Raw genomic sequence first — 14,970 nt, 5'->3', positions numbered from 1 at the left:
ATTTTTTTTTATTTCAAATTTTTATATTTTTAAATTTTTAATTGAATGTATTAGGGTGACATTGGTTAATAGGATTATATAGGTTTCAGATGTCTGTGCTTATTTTAAAACACTTATTCTTTGTCAGAGACACTGGGCTCCCGATCCTTAAGACAATTGGAACTGGGGTCTTTGTGTTTTTTCAAAAATAATTTTTATTATTTTTTAATTGCAGCTGACATACAATATTATATTATTTTCAGGTTATATAACATAGGGATTGGATATTTATATGTCTTCCCCACAGATTGGTTCTTTGCATCCCCGCGGTTCTAGTTTAAGTCACATACTGTACCCACTCCACCATGTTGGCTCATATCATTTTTTCCCTGGGTACTGAACCTGGTTGGCCTGAATCAGGAATGTTGTGTCCTGGTGCAGCCCTGAGCACCTTTCATTCATTTCTCCAGGGAGGCTACATGGATGGCATCGTGGTCAGGATTTTACATGTGTCAGCCAGGCTGGTGTTCAGATTTTCAGGCTGCCACTTGCTTGCTGTGTATTAGCAAGAGAATTACATCCAGCCCCTTACCTTTGGTTTCCTTTTTGGTAAAATATAGCCAAAAATAAATTCCCTTCTAGAATGTGTTAAGGATTCATGGGGTAATACTGTCAAAAGGACACCATAGTGTATAAAAGAGTAAATGCTCATGAGGGCTAGCTATTGTTAACAGCTCCATTTTCCACTCCGGAACATAGAGGCCGGGTGACCTCAGGTGCAGACTGGGCGCAGGAGCAGGGGAGGGGCAATCACCTGGACAGACAGGTACAAGGCTCTCCTCGCACGTGCTGTGTGCAAGAAAGAAATGGTGTATTTAACAATGAGCAAATTACTATGAAGAAGTACTTAATTACCTATTTTTAGAGTGTGATTTGTAGTTGTACCACTTTTAAATGGAAGGCTGAGTATCACACTCACAAGACTAGAGAAGAGCTGGGCAACTGGGACTTTGGTCCTGGGGGCTGTCAATCTTTCCCTCCGTGGGCAGCAGTGGGCCCTGAGACCAACATCTGCTCCTGCGGCTCAGCGAGCAGCCCTGGAGTTTCATGGAAACACTGCTCGATATCAGACTCACCTTGGGCAGCTCGGAGGGCTGGGCCAGTGGAGGAGCAGTATTCAGGATGCTGTCTTTCTGCCTCCCCAGCTGGGACACGTTTTCATTAGAAAATAAATAAATAAGAAAATGTGAGAAGAATAAATAATAGACACTAAAGCCTTTCCCAAGCGGAGTCACAGTTCTCACTGAGAGTACGTTTCTTTCTCCAGTACAGTTTCCAGGCACGGTCTTCCTTTACTCTTCTCTGCCCGAGAGGGAGCCGCGCCCCTCACCAAGCATCTGATCTCCATAGCTGAAGGCGACGTACACTTTTATAACACCCTGATGTGATATTCTCTGTGTTCATTATGGAATTCTAAGTCCCCTCCCAAAACCTTGAGCAGACTCCACCTTGACCTTTCCTCACTCTCATACATAGTGTAAGGTTGTTTCCATGTGTATAAGTTCCTTACCTCATCTCGGAAGCCCCAAGTCTTCTAGGATGCCAGGACCTCTCTATTATCGGTTTCCAAAGAAATGCACTTGCCCCGCCATCCTATATACCAGGGTGGACTGTTTCAGGCAAGAGAGTCAGGAGTTACCCGAAAGCTCATGTTCTCTTGGTCTTTTATGTTTTAGTTCCCACAACCCCTCAGATCCCACCACTCTGGCCTTTCCTCCATTCTCTTCTCGCCCTTGGTTTGGCATGATCTCGCCAGATAGAATATTATAGCAGGTTGTTAGCTGATGGAAGTTTGAAGGTGGTAATATGATGAGGTAGACGTGAAGGACACCTTCTTGAACTTAGAGGATGTTCTAACTGAATTAATTAAACCCCAACAACTCTGAAGAACACAATGAAAGAAATTCCCATCACTCCCAATAAATCAATACATTCCCTTAAGTAGCTAATAGAGCTGTTAATTGAGCCTTTCTAATCTGGCTGACGTGGCTCTCATGGCAACTATAAGTGCTCGTAGGTTTTCTTTTTCCTTTCAACTCACATGAGTAAGGGTGCGAGACTGGCTGTAGGAGTCCTGAGTAGACTTTGGAAATGCAGGGCATGATTCAGCTCTAAGAATGGAATGGCATAGGGGAGGAGATGTTCCAGGCGCAGAAGCTGGGACACATAACGATCACAACTGGGAAAGCACAGGAGGAGAGAGAGTGGGTGCCACTGATAAAAAGCAGATAATGGCCGCAAACTGCTCTGACCCTCGGTTATCACCCTCTGAAGTAAGAGATTGTAGGTCACGAAGAAAGCCTCTTAAGGACGGGCAGGGACTGCTCCGATATGCTGCTGTGGTGCTCCGCAGCAGCGAAGGTTTCAGTCCCCCGGTTGCTAAAACACAGTTATGATAAGCGTTGCCTTTCTCAAGCACCTGCTCTGACCTGAGATAGACCGCATTCAACGGCAGGTCAATGCGAGGCCCGCAGAGCGCAGAGCGGCCCAGACTTTTGCCCCAGCCTGCGGGGCAAGGCCATGCCGTGTCCAGGGCTCCCTGTGGGATCTGCTGAGATCTGTGTGGCATTCCAGCTGCTCCTCGGGTCCGGTCCTGCTTCCTTCCCTTGGCCTCTGCAGGCGTTGATCCAAAGGGCCCTCCCTAGTAACATCCCTGCATATTCTCTATCTCAGTCTGCTCACGCTGGGGCCCACCTGCGACATCACGGATGACGTTTACCAACAGACTTGTGACATCAGACATCCCACAACCTACACTCCATTTCCTCCTGAAGGACTGGGCCAGAGAAACTTAAAACCCAGTGAACCCTAGACGTTGATACCTGCATCGCTGGCTGGCAGGGCTCCTGTGCCCAGTGCCTGGGTCTTGTCCTCCTGAGAGCAGCTGTTCTCAGGAGAGGCTGATGGTGCCGCGAAAACCCCCCTCCGCTCGTTCCCTCTGTTCGCAGGGACTGGGGACAGTAGGAAAGAGCAGCTGTGCGTGTGCCTGGGAGAGGGGCGGCCACAGAGCAGGAGGCAGGTCACCCTCCTCTTCACGGGGAGGAGCCCCTTTAGCCTGGAGTATCTGTGCGTCAGGACTTGAGTGAAAAGTTAGTAAAGGAAAGTAAATTAGAAAAGGGTCTAGGAGCTGTAGTCAAACATTTATGAAGACAACTCCTTTAGCATTTATATTTCCCAAACACTGAATTAGGGAATTACTGGGAAGATAGTATCTCTAATATTTAATTCTTAAGAGAGTAAGTCCCCTCTCAGTGCTTCATGATGATTTAATCAGGTGGAACCTTCTGATCTCCCATTTGCCTCATTAGTGAATTCCTGATAGGGTTCCGCGGGTATCAGGTGCTTCCAAAAACCCTGATATGATTGACTTATTGTTAACAATAGGCTACAGATGAGCTGTTAGGAAGTAGGTAGATAATCACAGCTGGATTAAAGCGACTAAGAGTACTGGAGATAAAGGCCCCCGAATAATTGAAAAGATGAAAGAAATATTTAAAAGGAGTACATCACGCTGGTGTTGTAAATTCAAAAGAAGTAATGATGCTCAGAACCTCCAAGTCCCACGGCAAATGCTGAGATGTTCTGTGAGAGATGCAGTTAACACAACCCTTTCCTTTCCCTCTGAGCCAGTGTTCTAATTCCTCTGCAGTGTCTGCTCCTACAAGCTTTTGCGAGATGATGAGGAGGGACGAGCTCAGCACTCCTCGTGTGCTCTCACGTTTAGTTTCCCCAGTATGCATGGCGGGTAGCTTTTACAAGCTCCATTTGCAGATGAAGAAACTGAGGCTCAGAGGCGGTTAGGAAATCAATTTTTAAAATTTATTTAGGAAATCAAAACAAAATTGGTGGGTGGCAGAGCTGGGATGCAAATCCCAGTCCCTCTGATACCTGAGCCCCAGCTCTGTGGAGCACTGGAGAAGCTCCCTGCAGGAGCCAGCGTGTCCTACTCCACCACAGGCCTGCACCTTGGCAGGGCCTTGGGAAAGAGGCAGAGTTCAGCGCAGATGATTCTGCAAAGGTTTTCTGTTTGCTTGCTTTCATTTGTTTGTTTGTTTTATTGGTGCTGAGTCTTCTGCTGATAGATAATTGCCGCCGAGCTCTTGGGAGAGAGCTGCTAATAATGCAGTAATTTGTTGCATCTTGCTGGGATAGCCAGCCCGGGAATGACTCGAACAGCAGCCACTCCACGTCTGCAGGCGGGAGTCCTTTATTTGGAGTTCAAAAGCTGAGAGAAGGCTCGGCTTTCCCACTGAGAAGCTGTGGGACCACGGGTAATGGTTTGACGGCTCTGAGTGGTGGTTAAGGGCACAGACTATGCAGCCACACTGACTGGGTTCAAATCCAGCCCTACCCCTTACTAGCTATGTGAATGTGGGCAGATAATTTAACTTTCTGTGCCTCAGTTTTCTCATCTACTAAATGAGTACAGAATTAATGCCTCATCACACAGAATTATTGTGACGAATAAGTGAATTGACGGATGAAAAACACTTAAAATGATGTTTGGCACATAGTAGGTGCTCTTTAAGAATTAACTGTTTTTGTTGGTTACAAAAAATTTTTTACAAAGGGATAAAAGTCTTTATATCCAGGGTTGATGATAATAATAATTTGTTTCTAAACTGTAAAAAAGAAAGTATACACACCTTATGGCACACCTGCCAGCCATGCAACCAAGTTACACGTATTTAGATTATACAGATAAAAATGAACCTTTGCAAGTAGGTATGTTACACTTGGCTGTTAGGTCCAAGCTTCACATTTCCTGCTGGTCACTTCTTTCCCACTGGCCATTTCTAACTCTGCAGCTGACTACTCAGGGTGAGCGGCCTCTTGCATCCACAAGGGCAGTGGCCATGCATAACGTCTGTCTGCCTTCAGAGCACCCCTGGGTGAGAGTCTCTGGGTGATGATGGGTAGTGCTGCCTTCTCTCCAAATTAGAAGTAGTTCTTGATGGAGTTAAAAATAAGGGGAGGATTCTCTTTTAAAAGAGAATTAAACTGAGTTTAATCTAGCCTTATGGCAAATATAGATGACAAATGTAGATGATAAATGACAAATATAGATGATAAGAATGGATGAAATAAAAAATATGCATAGCATAAATTTGTGTAACTATTTATACATTTATTTATTTAAACCTGCAGAAAACAAGCTAAACAAATTCAAGAGCAGCTGAGAGAGCCACAGAATGGTAAAAACTACAGTCTCAAAGCATCCAGCTCAATGGCAAAGTCAGAACACTTGGCAAAGAATCACGTCCAGCTGCAAAATGTAAGTTACGTGTCTCTGCGTCTCTTCCCACAGTCCACCTGAGTGCTGCCAGTCCAGACGGGGATGGGCAGCCTGCGATCAGACTTGTATATATATTTTTCAGTACTTTGTAGATTTTCCCTTCACTCGTCTTGCAGTTCAATGTGTGCACATGAATGAATGCATGTACTGGATAATAGAGGGAAATCAAACCTCAGCTCTTGATTACAATGGGTCAAATGCGTTAGTCTCCTGCAGCACAAAGCGCTTCAGTTGTTCGTTCCACAGTCAGGTCCTGAACCCTTACTCTGTGGCAGAAACTGTGCTGGGTCCAGGGATGTAAGCCCTACCATATGGGAACTGGTGTGTAAGAAGAACCAGAGGTGTGTGGGCTCAGCTGGTTGATACTGCAACGGAAACCGAAGAAGAGACCAAAGCGGAATGAGGAGAGGGGTAGGGGAAGTACTGGGGCCGCCTCTTAGCAAAGTCTGGATGAGTTTTGAAGAATAGGAAAGGTTCATCAGATAGTCAGAGGACAAAGGGCAGAGGCTAGACCAAACAGGAGTGAAGTCATGAATCCTAAGACTGCACCTCCAGGGTAAGGGGTATGAGAGAAGTCCAAGGTGAGAGAGGGGGGAGGTGACAGTTGTGGTCCCGCGGTCAGTACTTCCTAGCAACAGCTTGAAGTTAAATGCAAACTCTTTGAATCCTACACCTTTCTAAAGTAACTTAAACCACTTCTGAGGTATACCGCAAAACACTACATTAAAGGCAAATGCATACTGTTTAAGACACACTGGAATATTTCTCTCAGCTTAGAAATTCTGCCCCCACACAAGGTTGCACTTCTAGTTTCTCGGGCACAAAACGAAGGAACAGAGGCACGGAATAAACCTAGCATTTGAGTATAATAGGCAGTCGCCCAGGACACATTCCGCCCCTCCAAATGCGTAAATCACTGGGAGTTTATACATCATTTGTAACTCGAAGATGTCATTACCCAAACAGTTACCATTATTCTGGGCATAACAGATGTACTGAGACTTTTAATGCGGAATTCGTAAATCAGAATTGCTTCACAGTGAGGTTGTGTTTAACTTGTAACCATGGCTTTGCATAGAGAGCAGGCTTTTGCTGATGATTTCTAATGAGTATTACCCCACCACCCTAAAACCAATGCAGTGATGGAGGGCTTCCGTTACTTAGCAAATGGACCTGTCAGAAATACACAAAGTCAGCCCTTAGTTCAAATATTAAAGAAAAACTGTAATCAGTAATATACTATTGCATTATAGGAGAGGGTCCAGTGTGAACTGAACTCAACTCCAGTTTGTACAGAGGTGACTGGGTGTTTTAAAGAAAGAATGAGAGAATGGGGTAGGGGGAACAATGGGGGCTTAATAGAATCAGGTGTGTCCACCTAAGAAATGTTTAAACCTGTAGAGAATTTTTATGAGTTTATTTGAGCCAAACTGACCATAGCTACCAGGGAAGCAATATCTCAAGAGTTGAGAAAACGCTCCAGGGAATGGCAGTTTTGCACCCTGTTTTATACATTACAATCAAAAGAGGAGTAGTAAAGGGGTTACATTAAATCCATTGGTGATAGATTAGCGGGGGCTGGAGAATGCAAAGCAGGAAATCTCTGGGATTAGATAAAAAAGTAAAACAAATAGACCCATATTTCTTTTACATCTGTGGGTATAGGACAGTCAACAATTAACACAATAACAATAACAATGAGAGGATTTGTAGCCTCTGCTCTGGTGCAGTGAGGAGCGGGGTGAGGGGGGGAAGAAATTACCCTGACATCCCAAAAGTATGTTATCTTACATGCAAAACTATAACAAACAAGCTCAGTTAGAGCAAAGATTGACCTTTGTCAGGGAAGATACCGGCCTAGGACATGACTGCCCACCAGGACTCGTTTTTGGTTAGAAAGTTAATTTCAGGCCATCGTATGTGGTTGCTTTAGGTCTCTGAGTTTGTAAGGCTGCCATGCAGGCCTCCCTCCCCGCCCCCCCAGGTTGTCAGGGTTAGTATGTGGCCCTTTTCATCTACAAGTGAGTGAAAAATTACAGAGCTGATCAGTGTAATGCAATCAAGCCAACACTTAGTGTCTACGAGCTGACAGTTATTGAGTTTAGGATTATAGACTTCCACAGAGAATGGGGACAGAGGCGCTATCCTTCCTACTGATTACATTTCAAAGAAATGTCTTCCAGGTCCTTGCGAGACACCCCTGAGTTGTAGGAGATGCATATACACCTCAGAGGGACAAAGGGAGTTTACAGTTGGAAGCCCCTTTTAGGAAATGATCTGGAAAAGGGAGATCAGGGGTCCATGCTCAAGTGTTGGTTAGAACAAAGAGTACATTCTTTTGGAGGCTTTGAGGGACTTGTTTGTTTTCAGGCAGGCCCTTTAAGTGGGCCCAAGGTCATCCTAGGGGTACAGTCTTGAGTTCCCAGAAACTATGTTAGAGTTTGCTCATCTTTTAGTGTGGCTGTGGTGGGTGAGTAGATGAAATCATTTGTACTGAGAATCAATCTGCAGTTTTTGTAAACCAAAGTTGAGGTCTTGTGGAAAGAAGGCTGCCTGTCTAAAGTCTGTCTAAAGTCTGGTCAAGCCCTGGCCGCTGTGGCTCAGTTTTTTGGAGCTTCGTCCTGTGCACCATGGGTCTTGGGTTTGATTCCTGGTCAGGGCACACACCCAGGTTGCAGGTTTGATCCCCAGTTGGGACCCGTATGGGAGGCAACCAATCGATGTATCTCTCTCACATCAATGCTTCTTTTGCTTGCTCTCTCTCCCTCCCTCCCTCTCTAAAATCAATTTTTAAAAAATTAAAGTTTGGTCAAAAAGAGCGTCTTTGCCAGTCCCTGTGCATTTTACAGGGTTGCAGCAGAAAACACACTTTTTTCTTTTTCTCTTTCACTAAATACATGATCAATAGCATTTTCTGTCTGATCTATAATCTCCACAAACTCATTCAGGAGATAGCATCAAGGTCCACAAAGTGGCCACTTCACAATTTTTTTGTGCTTTCCCTCCTAGTAGACATTTACATTCTTTCCCATTGTTTACTATGAAAACAACATTAAAGTAAACTTTGTTCCTGTGCTCCTCCCACCCTTCCTTTGATTGGATTTATTAGGATTAAAATAACAAGAAAGAAATTACTAACTGTAAGGATTCCAGTACTTGAAAGACCTTTGGGTATAGATAATTTTACTTCATTTCTCTCTCCCCCCCTCCTTTCTCCAGACTTCCCCTCCCAACATGACATTTTGTATGTTTACACAGGGCAGCAGAGGGTGGGCCCACTGGATCATTCCCACAGAGCCCCCAATAAGATATGGAGAAGTGTCTTTTTATACTCACCCGATTTTTTAATAAAGAAGGTGTGTATATAGGACATTTTGTCTCTGAGTTGTGATGTGGTCAGCTCAGATAGCACATTTCAAGAGATCATCAGTCCACAGGCCTACACAGAACTTGAGATCAGGCAGAGAATAGATATGAGGATGGCTTTTAAGGACCCTGAAGAAAGAAAATGCATTGAAGATACAACACACGCCAGTGTGGGAGCTAAAAACTATATTTTTATTCCACCTTCTACCCTCTTCTAGCTGGTCTAATAATTCAAACATCATACATCAGATTAACAGGGAAAAAATCAAATTTTAATATGTGCCTATGGGGAATTCGCATAAGCCCCAAAATTCCAAAGACAGTGAAGCACAATTAGGTCTATATGTCATTTTAGAAAAAAGAGAGAGGGTCGGAACAGGGTCTTCGACTTAAAAACGAAAGTGAGTGATTTGTAGGTAGCTGAGGAAGTGCAGAGCACACATGGCTGGCAAGTTCTTCCTGGGGCAGTACTAGAAGCAATGGGGTACAGAGCATGATTTGGCAACCAAGCCCCTGCTGGGAGCTTTCTTATCTAGCATATTGATTTAAATTAAGCTAAAGTAAATATAGTAAGATTTCTGGAACAGGTCTTTCCATCTGAACCTCTTGGGCAGGAAAGGGGGAGGGTCAAATGTTCTTTCTGAGTCCTTTCTTAACAACCAGCTTAAAATCAATACCGCAGTTTTTGGGTGGCAAAATGTTGGTTGGTCCCCTTCACAGGTGCAGCATTCTATGCATTGCCAGCTTGGGCTCAAGGGACTGCATGAGCAGGTCCCTCTACCAGACTAACCTGGGATGAACAAGTTGTATTCCCAAAGATGCTCATTAGTTTCAGCACTAGAAAGCAACGTGGGTCACTACTACCTTTGTTATCCCCCTTTCAGCATTTATTTTACTAATTTTACAGGAGAAAACAGTACATATATTTTTAATTTATGTTTCACCTATATTAGAGAATAGAGTATAAAATCTGTTATGTTATAAGAGAAAATAGTAATGAAGAATACATTTCAAAGGGAACTGAAAATTTTAAGAACATTCACTTTCCTTCAATACCATGCTTAAGAAATAAAAGAAATACATAGGGGATCTGTGCAGTTGGAGGCCAAGTAGCACAAGTAGTCTTAGGGAAAGCAGTAATATGATACATAGCTAAGAATTCCTGTATACATATTAAAATGCAAATGTATTGAAGAAAATTTGGGAAAGCAGTTTTCTTTTGTAGGTCTATATTTTTTTCTCCTGACAAGAACTATGAGGAGAGGAGATTTTAAGATGGTTGCAGAGTAGGTGAAAGCTACACACACCTGCTCCCAGCCCTTAATTGGACTTACAGCTAAATTATAGATCAATCAACCTGAATAACCAACTGAAGACTGGATGAACCGAAATATTATAACCAAGGATTTATAGAGGAATCCACATAGAGACTGGTAAGAAGGCCAGATGCACAGAAGATGAAAAGCTGGAAGGATATTGCAGCTGCAAAACTTTTTACTCCCAGGATCATGGGGTATGAACCCCACATAGGGATCCCCAAATCAGAGCAACAGAGATGGGAAGAGGAGCCTGCATAGCATCTGGTGGTGAAAATAAGGGGTGATTTAGTCTTCCTGGGAGACCCAGGCACTAATTTCCTAGGGACAAGTACTCCTACTCTTATAGCACTAGCCTGGGTAGTGCACTTTCTCATCTCCTACTGCTGGCAAGCCCTCCCTGCCATACTCAGGTCCTGTGAAGGGAGCTGCTGGCTCTACCAGCAGTGACTGTTGGGGCCCTTTTTTTCCGGAGAGGCTTTTGGAAGAGGCTCAGACAGTGACTAAGCTGTGTGGCTTGGGAAAGAGGGTCAGTCTCCTCCCATCTCAAGTTCACAGCCAGCATCCCTCCCCACCCCTGTTGAATTACTTGGCTGGACTCATACTACTGAGTTCAGTGACACAGAGAGCAAAGAGCTGAGAATTTCAGACCATGTCTCCTGGGGAAGCTTTTGTCTGGGAACCAGATGGGTGGGCCCCGGGGTATGTGGCTACATTGCAGGGGGCAAATCCTATCTCCCATGCCAGCTTAGCCTGTATTACCCTGGGAAGGGAAAGAAGTGCCTGTCTTCCTCCTACAAGTTTGTGGGCACTACCCATATGGAAGACTGTTTGGATCAGCCCAGCCAAGTCCCAGATACCCTGCCCTGTGGGACTGAATTCCATAGAGAGAAGGAAGAGCAGCTCAGAGCTAGGACACTCAAAGTGTGAGACCCTTGGAGGCTATTGTGTGGGACCAGGATAAAGTACTTAGCCCCCTCTTGAAGGTTGGGCCAGCATCACCCCAAATAGGAGATTCTTTTGATCTGTCCCCCTAAGCCCAGGGTGGCAGAAGGGATAGCAGTCTACATTCAAACTGCACCTATAGCAGGCCTCTCCAGGGGGAACTAGAGTTGGAGACTCTGACAGAAGTGAGTGGTTTGGCTCTGGAGCACAGGCCACTTTCCCATCATTGAGTGCCTGACTGCATGATCCCCAATGAGAGGACCCATTAGCTCTGCCTTCCCAACCCTGGTTGCTCTGCCCTACCAAACTCACAACCTGTAGAAGGGGCTGTGATTTGTGGCCAGCCTGGGTCCCCTATAGTCTTCCTTCAGAAGTGTCTGGAAGAAGACCAGGCAACATCTGGGGGAGGTGGAGTAGCTGACAGGTGGAGTTGGACCTCAGGGAGCCTTGGTCCTTTTACAGTCCAACTCCCAGCTCTAAGCTGGAGGAAACCAACCCTTATACACAAATTGACCCCTCCTATGAATACCTATGTCCAGTAGACACAGCCACAAACAGTGAAGAGCATGGTAGCTTCAGACAGGCAGCCCAGGGCTGGTTATACATGATATCTTATGTCAACCTGTACCTGAACCACATGCAAGTGAACCCAGAACCAACAGGACCAGTGGTGGGCTTCAGCCCACACCGGAGTTCAACCCAACTAGCCACACAGTGGCACACCCAAAGGATGATTCTGGTAGGCACCAGACCCTGCTGGGAACAAATCTGCCTTGGTGGCAACCCCTGCACAGCATCTCATGCATGGTGATCAAGGTTTACAATTACAGTTAGCCAACCTGAAGAGTTAATTCCACCCATGAAAAGACCAACAATATTCAAAACTCAACTATAATAGGAGGATTCAGATAACCCATAAGAAACATTCCTAAGCACAGAGCTAAGGTGATCTGGAAGATTGCACCAGTGAGTCCAGTAAGACACTTTTATCACAAAGCCATCATAACAAGTTTGGTGGAGAGACAAAGAAATATGTCCAAAAAGAAATAACAAGGGAAATTCCTAGAATAAAAAATTAAATAAAGTGGAAGCAACCAAAATACCAGATGTAGAGTATAAAGTAATGGTTATAAGGATGCTTAAGGACCTTAGGTGAAGAATGGATGATCTCAGTGAGAACTTAAACGAAGAGATAGTAAGCATTAAAAATGACATAGAATCTATAAAAAAAGAACCAGTAAGAAATGAAGAATGAAGAATATGCTAGAAGGAATCGATAAAACAGGCAAGATAAAACAGATGACTGAATCAGTGATTTAGAGGACAAGATAGCAATAAGCACCCAAGCAGAGCATGAAAAAGAAAAGAGAATTTTTTTAAAAATGAGGAAATTCAAAGAACTTCTGGGTCAACATCAAGTGTAACACCCGCATATAAGGAAACCAGAAGGAGAAGAGAGTGAGCAAGGAATAGAGATCTTGTTTGAAGAAATTATGGCTGAAAACCCCTAACCTGGTGAAGGAAAAAGTCACACAAGTTTAGGAAGTACAGAGAGTCTCAACCCAGATGAACCCTAAGATACCCACAATAAGACACATCATGATTAAAATGGTAAAGGGTAAAGGAGAAGAGAGAATCTTAAAGGCAGCAAATAGAGATAGTTACCTACAATAGAGTTCCCAGAAGGCTGTCAGCTGATTTCTCAACAGAAACACTTCAGGCCAGAAGCAAGTGGCATGAAATATTCAAAATGATGAAAAGCAAGGACCTGCAACCAAGACTACTCTATCCAGCAAGGCTATAATTTAAAATTGAAGGCAGAATAAAAAGACTTCTAGACAAATAAAGAAAGAAAGAAAGAAAGAAATCCATCACCACGAAACCAGTATTGCAAGAAATGTTAAAGAGCCTGCTTTAAGAAGAAGAAAAAGAAATAGAGAGAATAAGAACATAAGTATAAAGAAAATAATGGTGATAAAAAGTTCCTACCAATAATAACTTTAAATGTAAATGGATTAAGTACCCCAATCAAAATACATAGGGTTGCTGATTAGATAAGAAAATATGAGCCATATATATGCTGTGTACAAGAAACCCACCTCAAAACAAAAGATACACACAGACTGAAAGTGAAGGGATGGAAAAATATATTCCATGCAAATGGAAACAAACAAAAAAGCTGGAGTAGCAATACTTATATCTGGCAAAATTGACTCCAATACAAAGACTATAAAAGAGACAAAGATAGTCACTACATAATACTAAAGGGACCAATCCAACAAGAGCATATAACCCTTGTAAACATATATGCACCCAATAGAAAAGCACATAAATATAAAAGAAAATATTAGTGGATATTAAGGGGGACAGTGACAGCAATACAGTCATTGTAGGGGATTTTAACACTCCACTGACATTAATGGATAGATCTGCCAGAGGAAAAATCAACAAGGCAACAGTGACCTTCAACGACAAACTGGATTGGATGGATTTAGTTGATATTTACAGAACATTTAATTTCAACGCAGAAGAATATACATTCTTCTTAAGTGCACATGGAACATCTTCAAACATACTTAATAGGACATAAAGTAAGTCTTAACAAAGTCAAGAAGATTGAAATCATATCAAGCATCTTCTCAGATCACAATGGTATGAAACAAGAAACCAACTACAGTAAAAAACCTGAAAAACATTCAAACACATGGAGGCTAAATAGCATGTTATTAAACAATAAATGTGTTAACAAGGAGATCAATGAAGAAATAAAGAATTACCTGGAAACAAATGAAAATGAACACACAACAATGGGACACAATGAAACAGTCCTGAGAGGGAAGTCATAGCATTACAGGCCTACCTCAAGAAGCAAGAAAAATCAAGTAAACAATCTAACCCTACACCTAAAAGACCTAGAAAAAGAACAAAAAACAAAGCTCAGAGTAAACAGAAATAAGTAATAATGATCAGAACAGAAATAAATGACATAGAGACTAAAAAACAATACAAAGGATCAATAAAACCAAGAGCTGGTTCTTTGAAAAGATAAACAAGATTGACAAATTTTTAATCAATCTCATCAAGAAAAAAAGAGAGGACCAACATTTTAAAAATCAGAAGTGATAGAGGAAAAGTAACAACTGACAGCACAGAAAAACAAAGGATTGTAATAAAATACTATGAACAACTATATGCCAACAAATTGGAAAAACTGGGTGAATTGGATAAATTCCTGGAAACATGTAATCTTCCAAAACTGAATCAGGAAGATTCAGAAAACCTGAATAGACTGATTACAACTAATGAAATTGAAACATTAGCCTAAAAACTCCCAGCAAACAAAAATTCTGAACTGGATGGTTTCACAGGTTAATTTTACCAAAAATTCAATGAAAAAATAATATCTACCCTTCTTGAACGATTCCAAAAAGTACAAGATGCGGGAAGACTTCTTTTTATGAGGCCAGCATTATCCTAATTCCAAAACCAGATAAAGACACTACATGGAAAGAAAATTATAAGCCAATATCCCTGATGAACATAGATGCTAAGATCCTCAACAAAATATTAGCAAACTGGATAGAGCAATATATTAAAAGAACATATACCATGAACAACTGGGATATACCAGGGATGCACAGTTGGTACAATATTCTCAAATAAATAAATGTGATACATCACATAAACAAAATGAAAGATAAAAATCATATGATCATATCAATAAATGCAGAAAAAGCATTTGATAAACTCCAATACCCATTTATGATAAAAACTCTCAGTAAAGTGGAAATAGAGGGATCATACCTCAACATAATAAAGGCCATACATGAAAAACATATAGCCAGCATCATACTCAGTGGGCAAAAACTAAAACCATTTCACTTAAGATCAGGAGCAAGACAGGGATGTCCTCTTTCACTATTTGTATTCAACATAGTACTAAAAGTCCTAGACACAACAGTCAGACAAGAAGAAGAAATAAAAGGCATCCGTATTGGAAAGGAGGAA

The 14,970-nt window shown here is 42.6% G+C and overlaps 1 protein-coding gene across 4 annotated transcripts in view; it reads left to right on the top strand.

Moving 5' to 3' along the window:
- The window catches only part of NRG3 (neuregulin 3), a 953,370-nt gene that overhangs the window by 913,637 nt on the left and 24,763 nt on the right, over positions 1–14,970 (top strand). For all 4 annotated transcript variants that reach the window (XM_087824121.1, XM_087824120.1, XM_087824119.1 and 1 more), the window contains exon 6: positions 5,188–5,314. In XM_087824121.1, the coding sequence (XP_087680247.1) occupies positions 5,188–5,314 (127 nt within the window). The remainder of the gene's footprint in view (positions 1–5,187; positions 5,315–14,970) is intronic.

This window comes from Miniopterus natalensis, chromosome 14 (genome assembly GCF_054644295.1).
Source record: "Miniopterus natalensis isolate mMinNat1 chromosome 14, mMinNat1.hap1, whole genome shotgun sequence".
NCBI lineage: Eukaryota > Metazoa > Chordata > Mammalia > Chiroptera > Miniopteridae > Miniopterus > Miniopterus natalensis.
The sequence above is the reverse complement of the archived record's forward strand: the minus strand, read 5'-3'. Positions and strand labels throughout refer to the sequence as shown.